The 16036-nt window shown below is 42.0% G+C and overlaps 2 protein-coding genes across 4 annotated transcripts; one reads left to right on the plus strand and one right to left on the minus strand.

Annotated features, from left to right (window-relative positions):
* Positions 1 to 51: 51 nt before the first annotated feature.
* LOC306824438 (telomerase protein component 1) lies at positions 52 to 8484 on the minus strand. Of its 2 annotated transcripts, XM_079344589.1 has the most exons (14): positions 8394 to 8472; positions 6485 to 6592; positions 5111 to 5229; positions 4485 to 4726; positions 4042 to 4165; positions 3658 to 3779; positions 3016 to 3102; positions 2655 to 2744; positions 2294 to 2382; positions 1450 to 1663; positions 1181 to 1303; positions 897 to 1062; positions 588 to 676; positions 52 to 382 (listed from the first exon to the last, which is right to left on the minus strand). In XM_079344589.1, the coding sequence occupies exons 2-14, from the start codon at positions 6572 to 6574 to the stop codon at positions 285 to 287; spliced, it is 1653 nt and encodes a 550-aa protein (XP_079200715.1). In that variant the 5' UTR covers positions 6575 to 6592; positions 8394 to 8472; the 3' UTR covers positions 52 to 284. The 2 variants fall into 2 exon arrangements, with proteins under 2 accessions (XP_079200715.1, XP_079200716.1); XM_079344590.1 differs by lacking the exon at positions 6485 to 6592 and having other exon boundaries at positions 8394 to 8484.
* On the plus strand, positions 8466 to 15804 carry znf384b (zinc finger protein 384 b). Of its 2 annotated transcripts, XM_079344587.1 has the most exons (11): positions 8466 to 8602; positions 9833 to 9900; positions 10041 to 10260; positions 10747 to 10860; positions 11338 to 11492; positions 11582 to 11673; positions 12416 to 12640; positions 13734 to 13901; positions 14038 to 14116; positions 14220 to 14378; positions 14523 to 15804. In XM_079344587.1, the coding sequence occupies exons 2-11, from the start codon at positions 9835 to 9837 to the stop codon at positions 14904 to 14906; spliced, it is 1662 nt and encodes a 553-aa protein (XP_079200713.1). In that variant the 5' UTR covers positions 8466 to 8602; positions 9833 to 9834; the 3' UTR covers positions 14907 to 15804. The 2 variants fall into 2 exon arrangements, with proteins under 2 accessions (XP_079200713.1, XP_079200714.1); XM_079344588.1 differs by lacking the exon at positions 12416 to 12640.
* The last annotated feature ends 232 nt before the right edge of the window (positions 15805 to 16036 follow it).

Consider the following 16036-nt stretch of genomic DNA (forward strand, 5'->3'; position numbering starts at 1 on the left):
AAGAAGCAGCAGGGTCAGGTTGATATAGAAAAATAAGACAAGAGAAGCAAATCTGGGGGCCAGAGTCACACTGTGACAGTTTTATTGTAGGTGGAAATAATATTTACATAGAAAGCAATCTGCTTACTCACACATGCACACACACACACACACACACTTTCTCCACCCATATGCTCCCTCTCTGACACTGTCACACTCCACTCGCCTCCCTCGCCATCACCCCTCCCTCTAATTTTTTGCTCCCGTCTGGAGGCGGTAGGGTCCTCGGCGTGAGAATCTGTCTCTCACTGAAGAATGCAGCGTAGCCATGAGCCAGACCCTCCGTCCTCTGTGACATCACACCCACTGTCTCTTCCTTCATCGCCGTCTTTTTCTTCGTATTCTAAATATGACAAGCAGGTCGAAAGGATTAGTCACGACACACATCTTCTGTAATTAACATGATAGTTTCACTGCAGTTCCACGGTTACTCATCAAGTATTTGTCAGTAAATAAAGACAAGATAAGGTCTGAAATTACAGTGTGTGTGTGTGTGTGTGTGTGTGTGTGTGTGTGTGTGTGTGTGTGTGTGTGTGTTAAGTGTGTACCATCAGTCTCCTCGTCATCTTCTGTGTCCCCCTCGGACTCCAGTGAGCAGGACTCCAATCGACTGTCTCTCCTGGCTGTGACATCACCCCTGAAACAATCATTCCCAACTTTATTTAACACCTAATACCAGCAAAAGTGAGTGTCAAGATATGTGAATCTATTTGCATATTGTTAATCCTAGTATAGCTTTAGAATTAGCAATGCGGATGACCTTCAAGTAAATGATGAATATGCAAATAGAGAAAATTATTTAGTAGTTTAGACTCATATCTCTTAAACCGAGAAGTATTGACACTTCTTGTTCTCACCTCTGCTTTCCAGAGCTCGGCAGCTGCTCCCATACGATGAGGTCTCGACCTCCAGTTACCCACCGGTGGTCTCCACTTCCCGTGGTCCACGCCGCAAAGCATAGGATTCTGGAAGCCTGGGGCCAAGTCAGAGAAGCCAGGTACTGACACTGAGGAAGAGAGAAGACTGGGGGGGAAGGGGGGGGAGACACAAAAATTGGTTTCAATTTTGTCTTTAAGTGCTTTCCACTTCTCAGAGTGGAGTGAAGACCTTCTGGTTGCACATGGTTTACTATGCCACTCACTGTTCAGTGAGCTCTCTCCATTTGCCACATCATAGCAGGAGCCAATTAGGAGGCCTCCTGTCTGGTGAACACAATCTGTTACCCCGGTGATGCTGCTGTGATTGGTCAGCCTGGACATGGTTCCTGTGTTAATTGGACAGATGTTAGTTGGAAGGATTATGCAAATGTTCCTGCATCTGCTTTTAGGTTTCAATCTTTCTATCTGACACACACACAGACACACAGACACACAGACACACACACACAGCCGGTCAAACTCCAGAGCTCACCACTCCTCCAGTGCAGGTTCTTGAGCCAGGCTCGACCATAAGCCAGGAGCACTCGGTCGCCCCGCGGGCTGAGGGTCACGCGGCCCCCTCCGCAGCCTGTCACCTCGCTGCTCCAGTGGTGCAGCAGCCTCAGGGGGTCTCGATCCGAACAGTGGTTCTCCCAAACAGATACCCCTCCCTCGGCGGAACCGCTGAACACCAGCGGACCCTGAGACTGTGGAGGGCACGGGAGACATGGTTGTCATGGTGATACGAGTCTTTACCCAGCTTGTGTGTGTGTGTGTGTGTGTGTGTGTGTGTGTGTGTGTGTTGGTAAATGGAGAAGTGTGTGAACTGTTTCAAAATGTACTTTTCTGCACCACAGTTGGTTATAAATGGATTGTGTGCTTTGCATGATAAACACAAAGAGGATGACAATGATGTGCTGCGATTTAATGCTTCAGGCATATTTTGATGATTGCAAATTGAAAAAGGCAGTGCATTTGCCGCTCAGGATTTCAATATTCATAAAAAGCCTTTTTGCTCCAAATATGTACATTTTGATCTCAATAATTTGCTGAGCCCCACAGCCAACATATTAACGAATATCTTTGATTTGTGTTTGGAGGCAACAAACAAGAAAAAAAACAGTGTGAGGATAAGAGTGTAGGAATATACCTTTGTGATTTTCCGGAGAACAGGGTATTTAAAATCAAAGTTTCAAAACAACATGAATGAGCTTTTATTCAGAGAGAAACATCGTCAGGGTTGTGCAAAACATCCCCTGCGCAAAAAAAGCTGGTTATAAAAACAGCTTAAGCTTTTAGTATTACATGGCCAGTGCTCGAGAGAGTGAGCGACCCACCTGGATTGAGGTGACTGCTTCCTGGTGAGCATTGATTGACTGGCAGTTCTGGAAAGTGTGCCAGCTCCAGGCTTGAACTTTCCCCCCATCTGAAGGGGAGACAGAGTGTGAGGTTAACGTGAGCTGACAGGTGGCTGGCAGTCATTATTGTTGGTCACGGTTCGACACACCTGAGCCTGACTACCCTACACTCTGTGCCTCCGTCCTTCTGATTTAGCTCGGTGGCCCTCCTACACACACACACTAACTCCCTGGAAGAGGACTGCAGTATGAGATTCAGACTATATGCTAAAAACATAAATAAACACGTGTAGAGAAAAGAAAAAAAATGTGATCAACAAACTGCTCTCCAACAACCCACCTGACCCAGTGATGATGTATCCGTCTTCCTCTGGCACAAAGCAGAGCGCACTCACAGAGTTGAACGTGTAGATCGACTTCACACACTGCCCTGAAGGTAACAAAAAAAACAGTCAATTAATTACCAGAACACTGACTACAAGTCACACAGAAATGTATTGATTACAAAACATGTGCACACGTGTTTCCATGTCAGCGCCCTGAGGCTCTATCAAGCTTAATAAAACATGTATACACCTTTAGAGTGTGTGTGTGTGTGTGTGTGTGTGTGTGTGTGTGTGTGTGTGTGTGTGTGTGTGTGTGTGTGTGTGTGTGTGTGTGTGTGTGTGTGTGTGTGTGTGTGTGTGTGTGTTTAAGCGTACCAATACTCAGGGCCCAGATCTTCACATAGCAGTCTGCTGAGCCGCTCAAAATAAATCTCTCCTTGTCGGACAGAGAAAGGGACCGGGCTGGCGAGAGGGCAAACGTAGACAAAAGAGCAGGAGGGGGAGGAGGAGGACAAGCATGTGGAGGAGAAGGGAGGAACGGGGATCAGAGACAAGAGAGAGTGAGAGGAGAGGAGAGGACAAAATAGATTAAGCCGAGAGGGAAGCTGTAAATAAGTGATGATGTACAAAATGAAGAAAGAGACAGATTGTGGGGAAGAGGCAAAGTCAGAGACAGGATTTACAAAACAAAAAAAAAGACAAACAAATAAATACATTGATGTGTGACTCAAGCAGCATCATTTATGTGATGCAAACTGGACTTTGTACTTTAAATTGAGGGGTGGGGTGTGTGTGTTTGTGTCGGAGGAGGGGAGGCGTTGGAGTTCAAGTGATGGAGGGCTGCCTGCTTCAGACAGACAGCGAGCTCTCTAAAGTGTCTGCTGAAGTTATCTCTCCCTGGACTTGATCTGATGAACTGCTCCTATAATTACCAGACGGCAGGACACTGGCATTACTCCGCTTTGCTACATGTAAGGGTGTGTGTGTGTGTGTGTGTGTGAGAGAGAGAGTCCTCACCCAGCCTCCTGCAGAACTCAGGAGGAGGAGCAGACAGACAGGTGACCCCACCAGTGTGACCCCCCAGGTTCTTGTGCTCCGTTGCTGTGGGAACGTGCCACACCTTCACTGTGGTATCTCGGCTTAGAGGACGAGGAGGGCAGAACGGGGAGTGAGGAGTACATGGGAAGATAAAAAAAATACAGTTACAGTGAGTCAGAGGAGGCAGCGTAAGCAGGCCAAGTTAAAAGACGTTAAGCGGAAATCGCTGGAGATTTACGCCGAGGAGTCGGGTGGGTGTAGAAAAACAAATACATGTCAGACAGCGAGGGAGAAAGCAGGGGCATATTAAGGGGTAAATTAGGTGAAGTGCATCCATTATGCAAATCTCTGTCCCTGTTTTACCTTCCAGAAACAACCAGGTTGTCAACAGCAACCACGCAGGTGACAATGTCATTGTGGCCCTCCAACAGCCTCAAGCGGAACTTCGCCTTCTCCCAAGACGACTGCAGGGATGAAAATGCTGCTTCTGCAGGAGAAAAATGATTTGTGCAATTAGCAACGTTGCCTCATCAGCGCCCCAGCCTGTTCATCTTCACACTTCTTCAAAGGGGATTAGTTTGCCGAGACGATGGGTGGCGCTAATTTAGCTCCAAGGAAGCAAAGCCTGCGTCTCGTCTTCGGGGAAACATTTGCTGTTGGTTTAAACGCTGGCAGACACATGAGCGTACGAGGACTCCTCAGGGCATAGATGTATCATCTGATTTTAGATCACAAATTAGGCCGCTGCATTGTACTTTTAACTAAAATAACAATGCTATGAAAGCCACTTTTTCAAATTAACCCACCTTCCTGTTGCACTAGCCTCTCATTGTCAGAGTCCGGGCTGCCTCCTGACACGTCCGGGCAGTGAGCTGACACCTCGGCAGGCTCTGTCCTCTCCTGCCGTCTACCTGTCTCTGCTCCCCCTCCTGTCTTTCTCTCCCTGGCAGCCGGCGCTGGCGTTTTTCGAGGTCTGGACTCCTCTTCTCCCTTAAGGATCTTGGAGGCTGGAGGCGTTTGTGATGGAAGGGCCTCGGGGGCATCCTCCCTGTGCCAGTGCAGAAAGCAAGAGCTGAATGAATAATCGAGATGCAAACTGCACACAACATCCTACCTGTGGAGGAAGTCGCACTCAGACAAAAATACTACTCCTTAACGAGCCGGGTATTCGAAAGAATGCTTGTTATTCATTCGGGTAGAAGAAGAGGAGGAGCTAGAAAAGTGGGGAATGACAACCCTGACTGATATTTACATGAGACATGGTGAAGTGTGGAAAGTTCCCCTTTTTGTTCAAGCGTGACAGCATTTGACTAAAAGTATGTTTGGTTAATCATACCAAAAGATCAAACGCTTCAGAGTGAATGTTGTTGCTTTTGAAGAATTATGCACCTCCCCCCCAACCCCAGCTTGTACCTCTCCCTCACTTCCTTACACTTGTCTTTTCATCTTTTCCTTCTTTCCGTCTCCCACAATCCCCAGAGTTTGCTGCGGGCCAGAAAGCTGCAGCTGAAGCTCAGCCAATCTGGAACGCAGCTCCGCCTTCCTGGAGATCTGAGAGGGGAGAAGGCACGAGATTGGTTGTAAACCAAGCTGCTAAATCCACAAGTTGTTTATATGCACAACCAACATGCTCAACTGTCGAGATTTATTAGGCTGCTACTGGCAACACCCACACAACTCCTGCCTTAAAGTGAGTAGTGAAACATGTCCAAATTAGTGAATTAAGCATTTCTCCTTGACATGAAGGGAGGTTTACTTCTGCTAAAGGAGCACTCCACCAATTTTACAGAACCAGATCTAATATCTAAACAGCTCTATCATGTGTTTTATGGCTCAACGAGAGCTCTGTTTGACCTGTGAAAACACTGTTAGGGTAATAATGACGTCATAGAGGTTGTCTTGCATTAGGCTACAATATCATGAGAAACAAGTGGCATTGAGTTTAAATACTGGGGTAAACAGTGAAAAGGTAGCACCTAACAACAGGAAGACTCACATACAGTACTTACACCAACAAGCTTTATTTAAGATCAAAATGTGAACTCCTGTTAGTAGCTCTAATTTGTAGATAAGTTGATGTGATTATGTTAAACTCTACTTTTAAAATGAATTATTTTGAGGTTTAATTAACATTTATTTCCTGGTTATTTTTGGTGTCTTTCGAAGTCAGGCTATGGAGCTTGCTAAATAAAGAAAAACGGCCAGGCTTACACCTATTTGAGTGTTTCCTAATAGTGAATGCATAGTGAATGGAAGTTTTGTAAAGAAAACAGACTTTTGTAGAGCACGGTCATAACTTTAACATAGTGAAACTCTCCTGATCATTTAGTCTGATGCACTCAGCTCAAAGTCTGAGCTTCTGATCTCTCACATTCCTGAGGCAAAAAACTGTCAAATTATTCATCCCAACTTTATCTTTAATTCATGCTAATCACATATTTTTCTTCTTTAAGAGAGCAAATGTGTTACTTCTAGTTTAAGAAGCCTGACTTCAAAACTTCACAACGCCATTAAAATGTCATCTTTATTTAAGCGAGGGAGCTTGGATACTTTCTGCCATATCTGATCTGCCTACTTCAATGCACTGCATTAATATGCAACTCTACCTTTCCTATTGATCTTCAGTCTGTCTTGGTGAAGATTTGTTCTTGAGTTTTAATTCAAACTTAAGCCACGTCTGTGCTTTAGTAAAGTCTGATCTGCTGTTTTCAAACCAGAGGGGAAATCTGTTCAGGCTTTGCCACAGTCACACAGGCTGCACAGATCATATAAACAAGAGGGGAAAGGAAGAGAAGTGTTCCTGTACCTTGAACCTCTCTTCTGAGGTAAGACTGATTTTTATTTCCAGATTTTCAATCTGTCTTAACTTCTTCTGCAGCTTCCTCACCTCCCCCATTTGAAGCTCCAGGCTTGGCTAAAGCGCCGAGGTTTATATCAAAAACAATTATAAAAAAAACTTCAAATGTACTCAAAACGTCAAAGACATAACATTTCTCATTTATGAAAAGTCTGTAGAGGATTAAATAAATAAATACGTATCCAATGGATCCGCGCTGTTTGAGCGACGTGTCGCCGGATGTTTACGATGGAGTCGAGGTGAAGACCTGTCCATACAGCGCCACCACGTGGCCAGTCAAAGAACTACATTCAAATACAATTATTATGACATTTAATAACGCATATTATGTTTCCGTGGGCATGAATGGGAGTACCACGTGACGACGTTATCATTTCTACCTTTATTTCTCCGATGTTTTCATAAACACACAACGTCTTACTAATGTAAAAAGCGTCTGTTAGTAAGACAGTTTAATATGCTACATTTAAGTGCCTTTCTACTGGCTCGTACTTTTAAGTTTCCAAGTCGTGAGCTTGGACAAAAAAAAACTGCTCTACTCTATAAAGTGCTACAGGCTGCATTTGTGCAGGGACAATGTACAAAAATAACATTAATCTAATAGTGAAAGGATGCTTTGTACCAGATTATAGCAGTTTGCTAATTTCCATCTGCAGTTCCCGCGCAGGTCAACACAGAATACATACACAATTCAATAACACGTAAAAATTCACATCATATTACGAATACACATAAGTCTACACTTCGGGTTAATTTATTGGTAAGTTAAAGCATCAATATATGTTGGCTAATAATTGCTATACTATCAACCTTTGTTAAGGCAGTCCCGAAACATTTTGGGTTTTATTTGCAACCATTTAAATTGAATATATTTCCTTTCTTTAATAAACACCAACAGTTGACTTGATGTAATGTGTTGAAAAGCTTTGTATTACAATTTTTTTTTGTAAAACATAAAATAAAGGACATTGTTCCACTGAAAAAAAGAACCAGAAACAAAGAAAGCATCATGTGCTGAATATTTTTTAATCCAAACATTAAAAACTAAAATACTCTTCTTATAGACTGAAGGACATTGAAAATCCATAAGTTGTCACATTTGAAACAGTAAGCACGGATAAGTTGGCAATAATATTGGCACTTTATTTAAAATAACTTTAATTATAAATTCATTATTAAAAAAGCAGTCAATTAACTTTTCTCACTCAAATACCTTATTAATTAAATAATCATTGAAGCAAAGGTGTTGGAATAGAATCAACTTGCTCTCTCCAGGCTGGATTACCAATAGGGGTAACAGCGTTGGCTGCAGGGTGTTAGATAGAGGGATCCCATGGCACTTAAATTCAATACTCCAAGGAGCCCTAGGTGTAGGAAGGTTCCCCCTGGTCATCCATCTTCGCTAAGAAGACGACAAGAATTTAGTATAGTACCTTCCACTTATTCGTCTTTAGTGAATGATTTAAGCACTTTTAAACCACACTGTTCATTTTCTTCTATTCTCAGGAATACACACGAGGGTACACTTTTAAAGAAGTGCAAGTGCAAATTGTGCGGAAATTTCGTTCAGAGGACAATTACGCAACATGAGGGTCACATTTATATTGAAGGAAAATCTGACATAATCAAAATTTGTTTCATGGCCCTGACACTTCTTGGTTAGTCTTGACTCCGACGGCACGTGAATGCGGCTTGAGGCTCAAATAAAACAAATCAGAACAAATGTCCCGTTTCTATTTGGTTCAAATCCGTGGAGATTATTAATTTGGCTGCTGTTTTTTGCGGACACAAATTAACAAATTAATACGATTTTGAGAAAGTTAACAGTCCATCAATACAGGAAGTGACATCAAAATACCCTCTTCTTTGTCTGACGACCTTATCCGGAGGAAGTGAAGCTTTAGATGAGGCAGCGACTTCACTGGGAGAAAAAAAAACTGAAAAAAATTGCCAAGAGGGGAAAAAACTTTGCTGGTTTTAGAGGAATTTGGACCGATTGAAAAAACTGTTTCCTCGGAGTGTCGGTCCAGAGGAGTCACGGGGAGGAAAACGGATTCACCGTTACCGGTAAACACCACAATCCTTCATGCATTCCGGTTGTAATTTTGTTGGTAGGTTTGCATGAGTCCGCTGCCGTCTCTCCACCACCACCCCGTCTACAGCCGGAAGTCTGCGAACATCGTCTATCGGTTTTTTTCTCTTCACTGCAGTTTTTTTTTTTTTATCCTTTGTTTTTTTTTTTTTTTTTTTTCGCTTGTTATTTTTTTCCCAAAGCAGGAGGGCACCACACACACACATATACACACACACACACACACACACACGCACACACGTTGCTGTCTGCTGGCTCACTGTATGTAAATCAGCGCGTCGGGCCTGATTAACTACAAGATGAGAGGAACCGAAATGGAGTCCTTGTTGTAGCTGCTGCTTTTTGTACTAACTATGACTATATATATATAACTGTACTTAATTCACGTAGTACGCGCTATTCGGTAGTAGGCCTACATTAAACGTAATGTAAGTCTGTTGAGTCAACTTTAACATTAGCTGTGTATAGACCATTAAACTGTAAGTTGGCGCTAAAAACCATTCAAGCCATTTGTTACTGTTGCATCACACTGAAGGAAGTTAAACAATATTTCATTGTCCATTGCATTAACATTTCTGGAGTTAATATGCACAGTATTGTATTAATTTGTATTTTAATATACATTTGAAACATATTTCTTTTAAGGCTGTCAATTTGTTTATTCATGTTCTACATATTTATTTATTCATTTCCTGAAGGTTTGGTTAGAGTGCATTACCAACCACACATTCAATGTGTGTCAATAAGATTGTAGTAGTTTGATTATAGACCTCTTCAACACAGTAGACATGTTCAGTGTTTTCAATCAAAAATAGCTGCAAATAATTATCTTTTTGCCGTTTTTCTCAAACTGTATTAATCTTAAAATCGACATATTTGCCACAAACATTTAAAGAACAATTCCAATCTGAGAGAAACCAAAACCAGCTTAATGAATACACTTGACATGTGTAAACCTAACAAAAATTCTCCAGTGTTTGTTCGTCTTTTCAAACGTCTGTCAGCTCTTCGGCAAAAATGTTTACATTTGTGGGTTGAGTTAAATATTTGCATCACAAATTGTGGTGTTATGTTTTGATAAAATTGAACTGTTATAGTCTGTGCATGTGTCTATAGTGTTTATATGACATTGTACAATGTAAACAGGGGTTGCTCTAATGATGTTATTACAAGAACGAATAAATGATGCGTCTGTGTCATTGCAGAAATGATGGAGGACTCTCACTTTAATTCATCATACTTTTGGTCTCCAATCCCCACTGTATCAGGACAGGTAAATCTAGATTAAAGTGGAGTTTGTCAGTTCCTCATGATTCATATAAGAGGTATCTTTTTTGAGGAGTGCAATGCAAGTTTAAGAAAAGGATTAACCCATCGAGTTGATCAAGTGAAAAATGTCCTTTCTTCCGACAGATTGAAAATGCCATGTTCCTGAACAAAGTGAAAGAGCAACAGGAAAAGAATGCTTGCTTCTCTTCTCCGGCATCTCACTACCAAACAGCTCTTCTCACCATCCCGACTCATGGGACAAAAACAGATGGAGGAGGGCAGGCTGGGAGTGTGGCACAACTCCACCCTCCTCACAGCACCCAGAACATGCTGTCTGTCCCCTCCACAGGCATCATGACAGCAGGTGAGTCGGTGTCTGCGTAGAAAGAAGCCTCTGGGTCTCTCTCAGTGGGAGATTGTTCCTGTTTATTCCAGAATACATTTGAAATAATATCTTACAAAAGTAAAGTTTCACATCTGAACTACATCAAATGGTACTGCTGGATTAGGAACTCATGACTTTAACTTTAAACTAAAGGAATCAGTGATGTACTCAGTTGTTAAGTTGATGAGAACAAATTAAATCTGAGTCACATGGGACCTCAAAGCTGCACAATGGGCTAAGGGTAGGTGCCAGAATAACAACTCTGTGTCCCAATTCATGCTACAACCTCAGGGCTTTCTACAAACTGTGGAGAAGTAGTGCTGTGCTATTATACCATTTTTCTAGCACAAGCCAAACACCTCTGGCTAGTAGATCACTTGATAGTATGAACAGTGAAAATGTGAATACTAACTAGCTGTATTTTTAATCATTTCTGTCCTTCTTTTTCTGTGACTTTCTCTGAAGCCGGTCTGGTCATCACAACTCCTCAAGGAACATTAGTGTCACCCACCATGTCTCAGTCATTTGTCTCCGGTCACCCAGCAACAACCATGATTGTTTCAGCCCTCCATTCGACAGGTAAATCACACACACAAGCATGCATCCATGCCGCTCTCAGTCGCGACTCCAAATAAAACGTTAAAATGAGCGGTTTTATTAAAAGTTCACACCACAGCTACTGCTCAGGCTCAAGAAGTAAAGTTGAAGTCACCCTCAGTTTGCTCAGTTTCATTTACACACTATGTGCACGTGCAGGCCATGGTTTGAAATATGAAGAGTTTTTTCTTTAAAAAAAAATCTGAGCAACACTCCAGTTCTCTTCTCTTCAATCACAGACTGTTTTCAGGAGTTGCACAGCAACAAATAAAGAGAAATTATCAACGTTTGATTGAAAGACTTATCCAGGTGGTCGTCTTAGTTTAACACTGATAGTCTTTGTCCTCATCTGTGTAACTGTGCTCAACGCCCTAAAGAATATGCTGTGTAAAACATGACAATGTCGTTGAAGACCATCGGCTTCTTGCTTCTAACCTGCAGCTTTTGATTCATTTATAGACAAGAAAGAATGCGATGGGACTTCCCATGTGGTCGTCATGCCTGCACCCTCCAAGCGAGGCAGAAAAAAAAAGACGGCACTTTCCAGGGTCGGTGGGATGGGTGGAACAGGAAATGAAACGCTAATACTGGCTCATCTGACACCTGGTGGACAGGTGAGACTTCAAAAAGGGAATCGCTTCTGAAAGAGAACTCTCAAAAATAAACAGGCTGAAAAGTTAACTTTAAATATCATTTTTGACAGTTGGCGGCTTTGCAACATCATTCTGGAGACCCGTATGACCTGTCAAATGAAGAGGAAGACCACGGCACAAAAGATAGCACTAAGACTTACAGGTACAGTGTCCAGTCTACACCTGCTGTGCATCCCTGTTTCACCTTGCGCTAGCTACTCAATGTAAGCACACCTCTTGCTCTGTGTCCTGATACAATCAGCGTAGAGAAGACCAGCTTGTGTAGACGAGCTAGGCTGGCTTGATTTAAAAAAAAAAAAACCAAACAAAAAAAAAAAACCATGTGAAACACAGACACACACTCCTCTGTCTGCCCTTCACTGCATGTTGTGGCAGAACGTGCCTGCTTCTGTAGAGGAGAGTTGATTCCTTCCACTAATGTATTTGAGCTACAAATACATCAGTGTTTCATAGATGCCCTTTTGGTTTCTGCACACTGGACATGAATTGCTACCTGGTTGCTACTGTCCTGTTTGTCTTTGTATTGCATGCTCTTGGAGTAAACTCTCAAGCACTCTTCTACTTTTTCAAGTATCTTACTACCTCCCCGTACTTACCCTGTGTTTACACGCCTTCTACATTTGATTTCCCCCCTGCCGCCTGCTTGCATTTCTTTATCTTACATGATCCATTTTTCCTTTTTATTGTGAGTTTCATTTTCCATAATTTCTCATTTCTTTCTGTGGGTCAATGCTTCCTTCCCTTGTCTCCTTCATGTCCTTTTTACTTTCTTCCAATCCTCTCTTTTCTGTTTACTTTTCTATATGTGTATCCCTCTCCTTCCTTCTTGTTCTGTCCGTCCTGCCCCCCCTCCCCTCCCCAATTCTGTGTCTCTCCGCCTGTAGGTGCCGGATGTGTGCGGCGACCTTCCTCAGTAAGTCTGACATGCAGATCCACTCCAAGTCGCACACAGAGGCCAAACCTCACAAGTGTCCTCACTGCGCCAAGTCATTCGCCAACTCCAGCTACCTGGCCCAGCACATCCGCATCCACAGCGGGGCCAAGCCTTACACCTGCTCCTACTGCCAGAAATCTTTCAGGCAGCTCAGTCATTTACAGCAGCACACACGGTACTGCAGACCCCACCTCCCAGCTACCAACCCCCGTACCCCCTGTCCTTTAACTTCTTCTGCAAAGTGACTTTTAGAAGCCCCAGCTCCTCTTTCTTCCTCCTCGGGGAAGAGGTTGGAGTGGTGTGCAGATGCTTATTTCACAGCCATGTAATGTTGGCATGCTAACAGTTCCATCCAGAAGTGACCTTTTCAGAAAAATTGACAAATGATATCTTTTTAAGTTTACACTTTGTCCGTAACAAATATTAATTTATACCATGATAAGAATGGTCATTTGAAATGCATGGAGCTCTGTTATATTCATTGATTTAATTAGCTTATGTTGCCCTTTCTCTTTTTTCTTTTTTTTTTTTTTCATTCATGACTCTGCTTCTCTTTGTGCAGCTTGCATTGCACTTTTTGCTTTGTTTTTTTTTTCTTTGTCTGCATGTTCTGTCATCTCTTCTGTCTGTGCTTCCCAAACACACACAACTCACATAATGCCGATTAAGAAATACATGTTGAAAGGCAGACATTGTTTCATTGTGCTTCCCTTTCAAACTGTTCAGTTATTGTTTGCTATACTTCCTTGTCGACGCTGTTGTTTTCTTGCTTTCTCCATTGAATGGCAAATAACTACAGAAATCCTTTGTTACCATGCTTCCCTGCTCTCTCTTGATTATAGTCGTCCTGTTGCTGTTCTTCTTGGCTGGTCTCTTTCATCAAATTAATTGAAAGACATTGTGGAGGCAACTAAATGAGTGCATTTATAGACCTTTCAGCAAAATTATAACAGTCAACATATCTTTGTCTTGTTGACATCCAAATCACTAAAAGCAGAATGACATGCATGAAAGGACAGTGTTATAATAATTCTCACTCTTGCTGTGTCACTTTGTGAATGAGTAAATTTGACAGGTTTATGTTATGCTTAAAATAATTTGTAACTGATACTAAGTGGCAAAATCTTTTTTTCATTTGTATATGCTTCAATCTGACCTGTTTTGATAATTGAGATCATTTTATGTATCTTCATATTCATTAACAGATGGGGTTTTTTTTCAGTATACCATAACTATCTGTTTTTCTTTCTCCTATCTGCCTTCATCAGGAACCACACAGAGTCAAAGCCTCACAAGTGTCCACACTGTACCAAGTCATTTGCCAACTCAAGCTACCTGGCCCAACATATCCGCATACACACCGGGGTGAAACCTTACTCCTGCTCGTACTGCCAAAAGAGCTTTAGGCAGCTCAGTCACCTTCAGCAGCACAACAGGTAAGTCAATCACTGGTCTCTGGTTTCTCACTTGCCTTAGTGTCTCCCTGCGCTTACATAGATCACTAAAAGTCCCCTAGGATTCTGTGAATGTATATTCATGTGTTCTGTGTTTTTTTTTTTTTTTCCAATTCAGGATCCACACAGGAGATCGGCCGTATAAGTGTTCACATCCAGGCTGTGAGAAATCTTTCACACAACTTTCAAATTTGCAGGTGTGTGATAGTTTTTGTTTTTTGTCTCGTACAGTGTGTTCATGTAAAGTTATTATCTGGAGAGCCATTTGCTGTATCGTTAAACGCTTTTTTCCAATTATAGTCGCATCGACGTCAACACAACAAGGATAAACCCTACAAGTGCACGAACTGCAATAAAGGATACGTAGATTCAGCAAGTCTGGAGGTGCACATGTCCACACACACTGTCAAACACGCAAGGATCTACTCGTGTGGACTCTGCAATCGCACTTATACCTCAGTAAGACCGATGTCCTTTTCTGAAGAGTATTTCTGCATGAAACACTATGAATCACCTCTCTGGTGTCAGACAACCGTAAGCTTCTTAACACCGTGTAGTCATGTGTCCACTGTTTCCCCTCTACCTATCCTCTCTTCATCTTAGGAGACGTATCTGGTGAAACATATGCAGAAACACAACCCAGACCAGTTGAGTGCAGCAGCCGCAGCAGCAGCACAAACGCGACAGAACCAGAACCAAAGCCAGGCCCAGGGTCAGACTGCAGCTCAGGGCCAGGTGGAAAACGAAGAAGGAGGAGGGAGCCGACTCGGGGGAGCTGGGAGTGGAGGAGGCCAGCAGGGGCAGAGCCAGAACAACTACCCCCAGGCAGAAACCATCTCATGTCCATTTGACCTGCACCAGTACAAAACAGTCTCTGCCAGTGACATCCAGTACAAACCAGTCAGTGTAGCGGATATAACTTCTCACAAGGACCTCTGTCTCACTGTGTCAGCCTCCACCATTCAAGTGGAGCATCTTAACTCTTAGAGCTTTCTAAGAGGAATGAGTTTGGGAGGGGTGGGAATATTGTTTCTAATATGGAGGATGAAGAAAAAAAGCAATAATACAATGATAAAGGAACTTTAAAACACAAAAGACGGTGCCTGAACAATGGTTTGAGAATAACAGGATAAACAGTGTGGTAACACAGTTTACTGAAGATTTTGTTGAATTTTTTTTTGTATGGTTTTTTTCTGCCTTGTTTTCCCCCGTGTTGCTCACCTGTTCCTGTCGGAGTAGAAAATAGATCAAAAGACTGCAAGAAAGTATCTTTCAGTCCATCACACTGATGGTTTTATTATAGGGAAAAGACTCAAAGAGACATTGCTTCTCTTTATTATTTTATCACTTCCCCCTCTTCCAAATGTTTTTGTCAAATCACTTTAAGGCCTCTCTGTTTAAAAAAATTGGCAATCGACTGTGAAGGTACATTTTTATACTTTCCTAAGACTTTTGGTGTTTTTTTTCTAAGTGTTAGAACTTCTGCAATGTTGTAAGATAAATGCCTAAAATAATACTCTCTAACCGTAAAAGGGACATCAATGTTATTTCCTTTCCAGAAAAGAAAAAATAGCAATCAAGTATATATAAATACATACCACCAGTTTATAAAGTATGAGTGTTCATTTAAAGGACGAGGCAATCAATATAACTCAATTAGACCCATTGGCGTGATTCACAGGCCTTTGGGCCATGCTGAGTTTGTTCATGTTTCATGTAATCCTACTGTACAGCTTTGTGTGTGTGTCCTAAAAGTAATGTTATCCAAATGTGTTGTTGCTATTATACTTCCACAATAACAATGTGTATAATATTTCTTTACACACATACCACACGCTTGTGATTTTTTTGACCAGCTTCAAATACAATAAACCCTCAGAAATTATTTTCATTGGAATTATTATTAATTTAAAAAAAACACAACTGTTCATGAATACTCAAACAATATAACGTTTACTTGATTTAAAGACATTTTCAAAGCTCTGGGGGAAAAAACCCTTTTGAAACATTTTTTCGCAGAAAAACGATCGTCTAGATGTTTCTGCTAAAAACCAAATGGAAAACATGATCTGTTACTTCTACCTGTGTAGGGCATGGTCTCAATGTTGCTTCTGTGC

The sequence above is a fragment of the Symphodus melops genome (genome assembly GCF_947650265.1).
Source record: "Symphodus melops genome assembly, chromosome: 5".
Taxonomy (NCBI): domain Eukaryota; kingdom Metazoa; phylum Chordata; class Actinopteri; order Labriformes; family Labridae; genus Symphodus; species Symphodus melops.

Excerpts from the sequence above, each read along its gene's own strand:
- LOC306824438 (XM_079344589.1), bottom strand. The coding sequence starts at position 6,574 with ATGGGGGAGGTGAGGAAGCTGCAGAAGAAGTTAAGACAGATTGAAAAT. Across the intron at positions 4,727-5,110 it reads GAAAAGATGAAAAGACAAGT|GGAGGATGCCCCCGAGGCCC; the intron begins GTAAGGAAGTGA and ends GCACTGGCACAG. Across the intron at positions 3,103-3,657 it reads TGAGTTCTGCAGGAGGCTGG|CCCGGTCCCTTTCTCTGTCC; the intron begins GTGAGGACTCTC and ends CCCTCTCGCCAG.
- znf384b (XM_079344587.1), top strand. The coding sequence starts at position 9,835 with ATGATGGAGGACTCTCACTTTAATTCATCATACTTTTGGTCTCCAATC. Across the intron at positions 9,901-10,040 it reads TCCCCACTGTATCAGGACAG|ATTGAAAATGCCATGTTCCT; the intron begins GTAAATCTAGAT and ends TTCTTCCGACAG. Across the intron at positions 10,861-11,337 it reads TTCAGCCCTCCATTCGACAG|ACAAGAAAGAATGCGATGGG; the intron begins GTAAATCACACA and ends ATTCATTTATAG.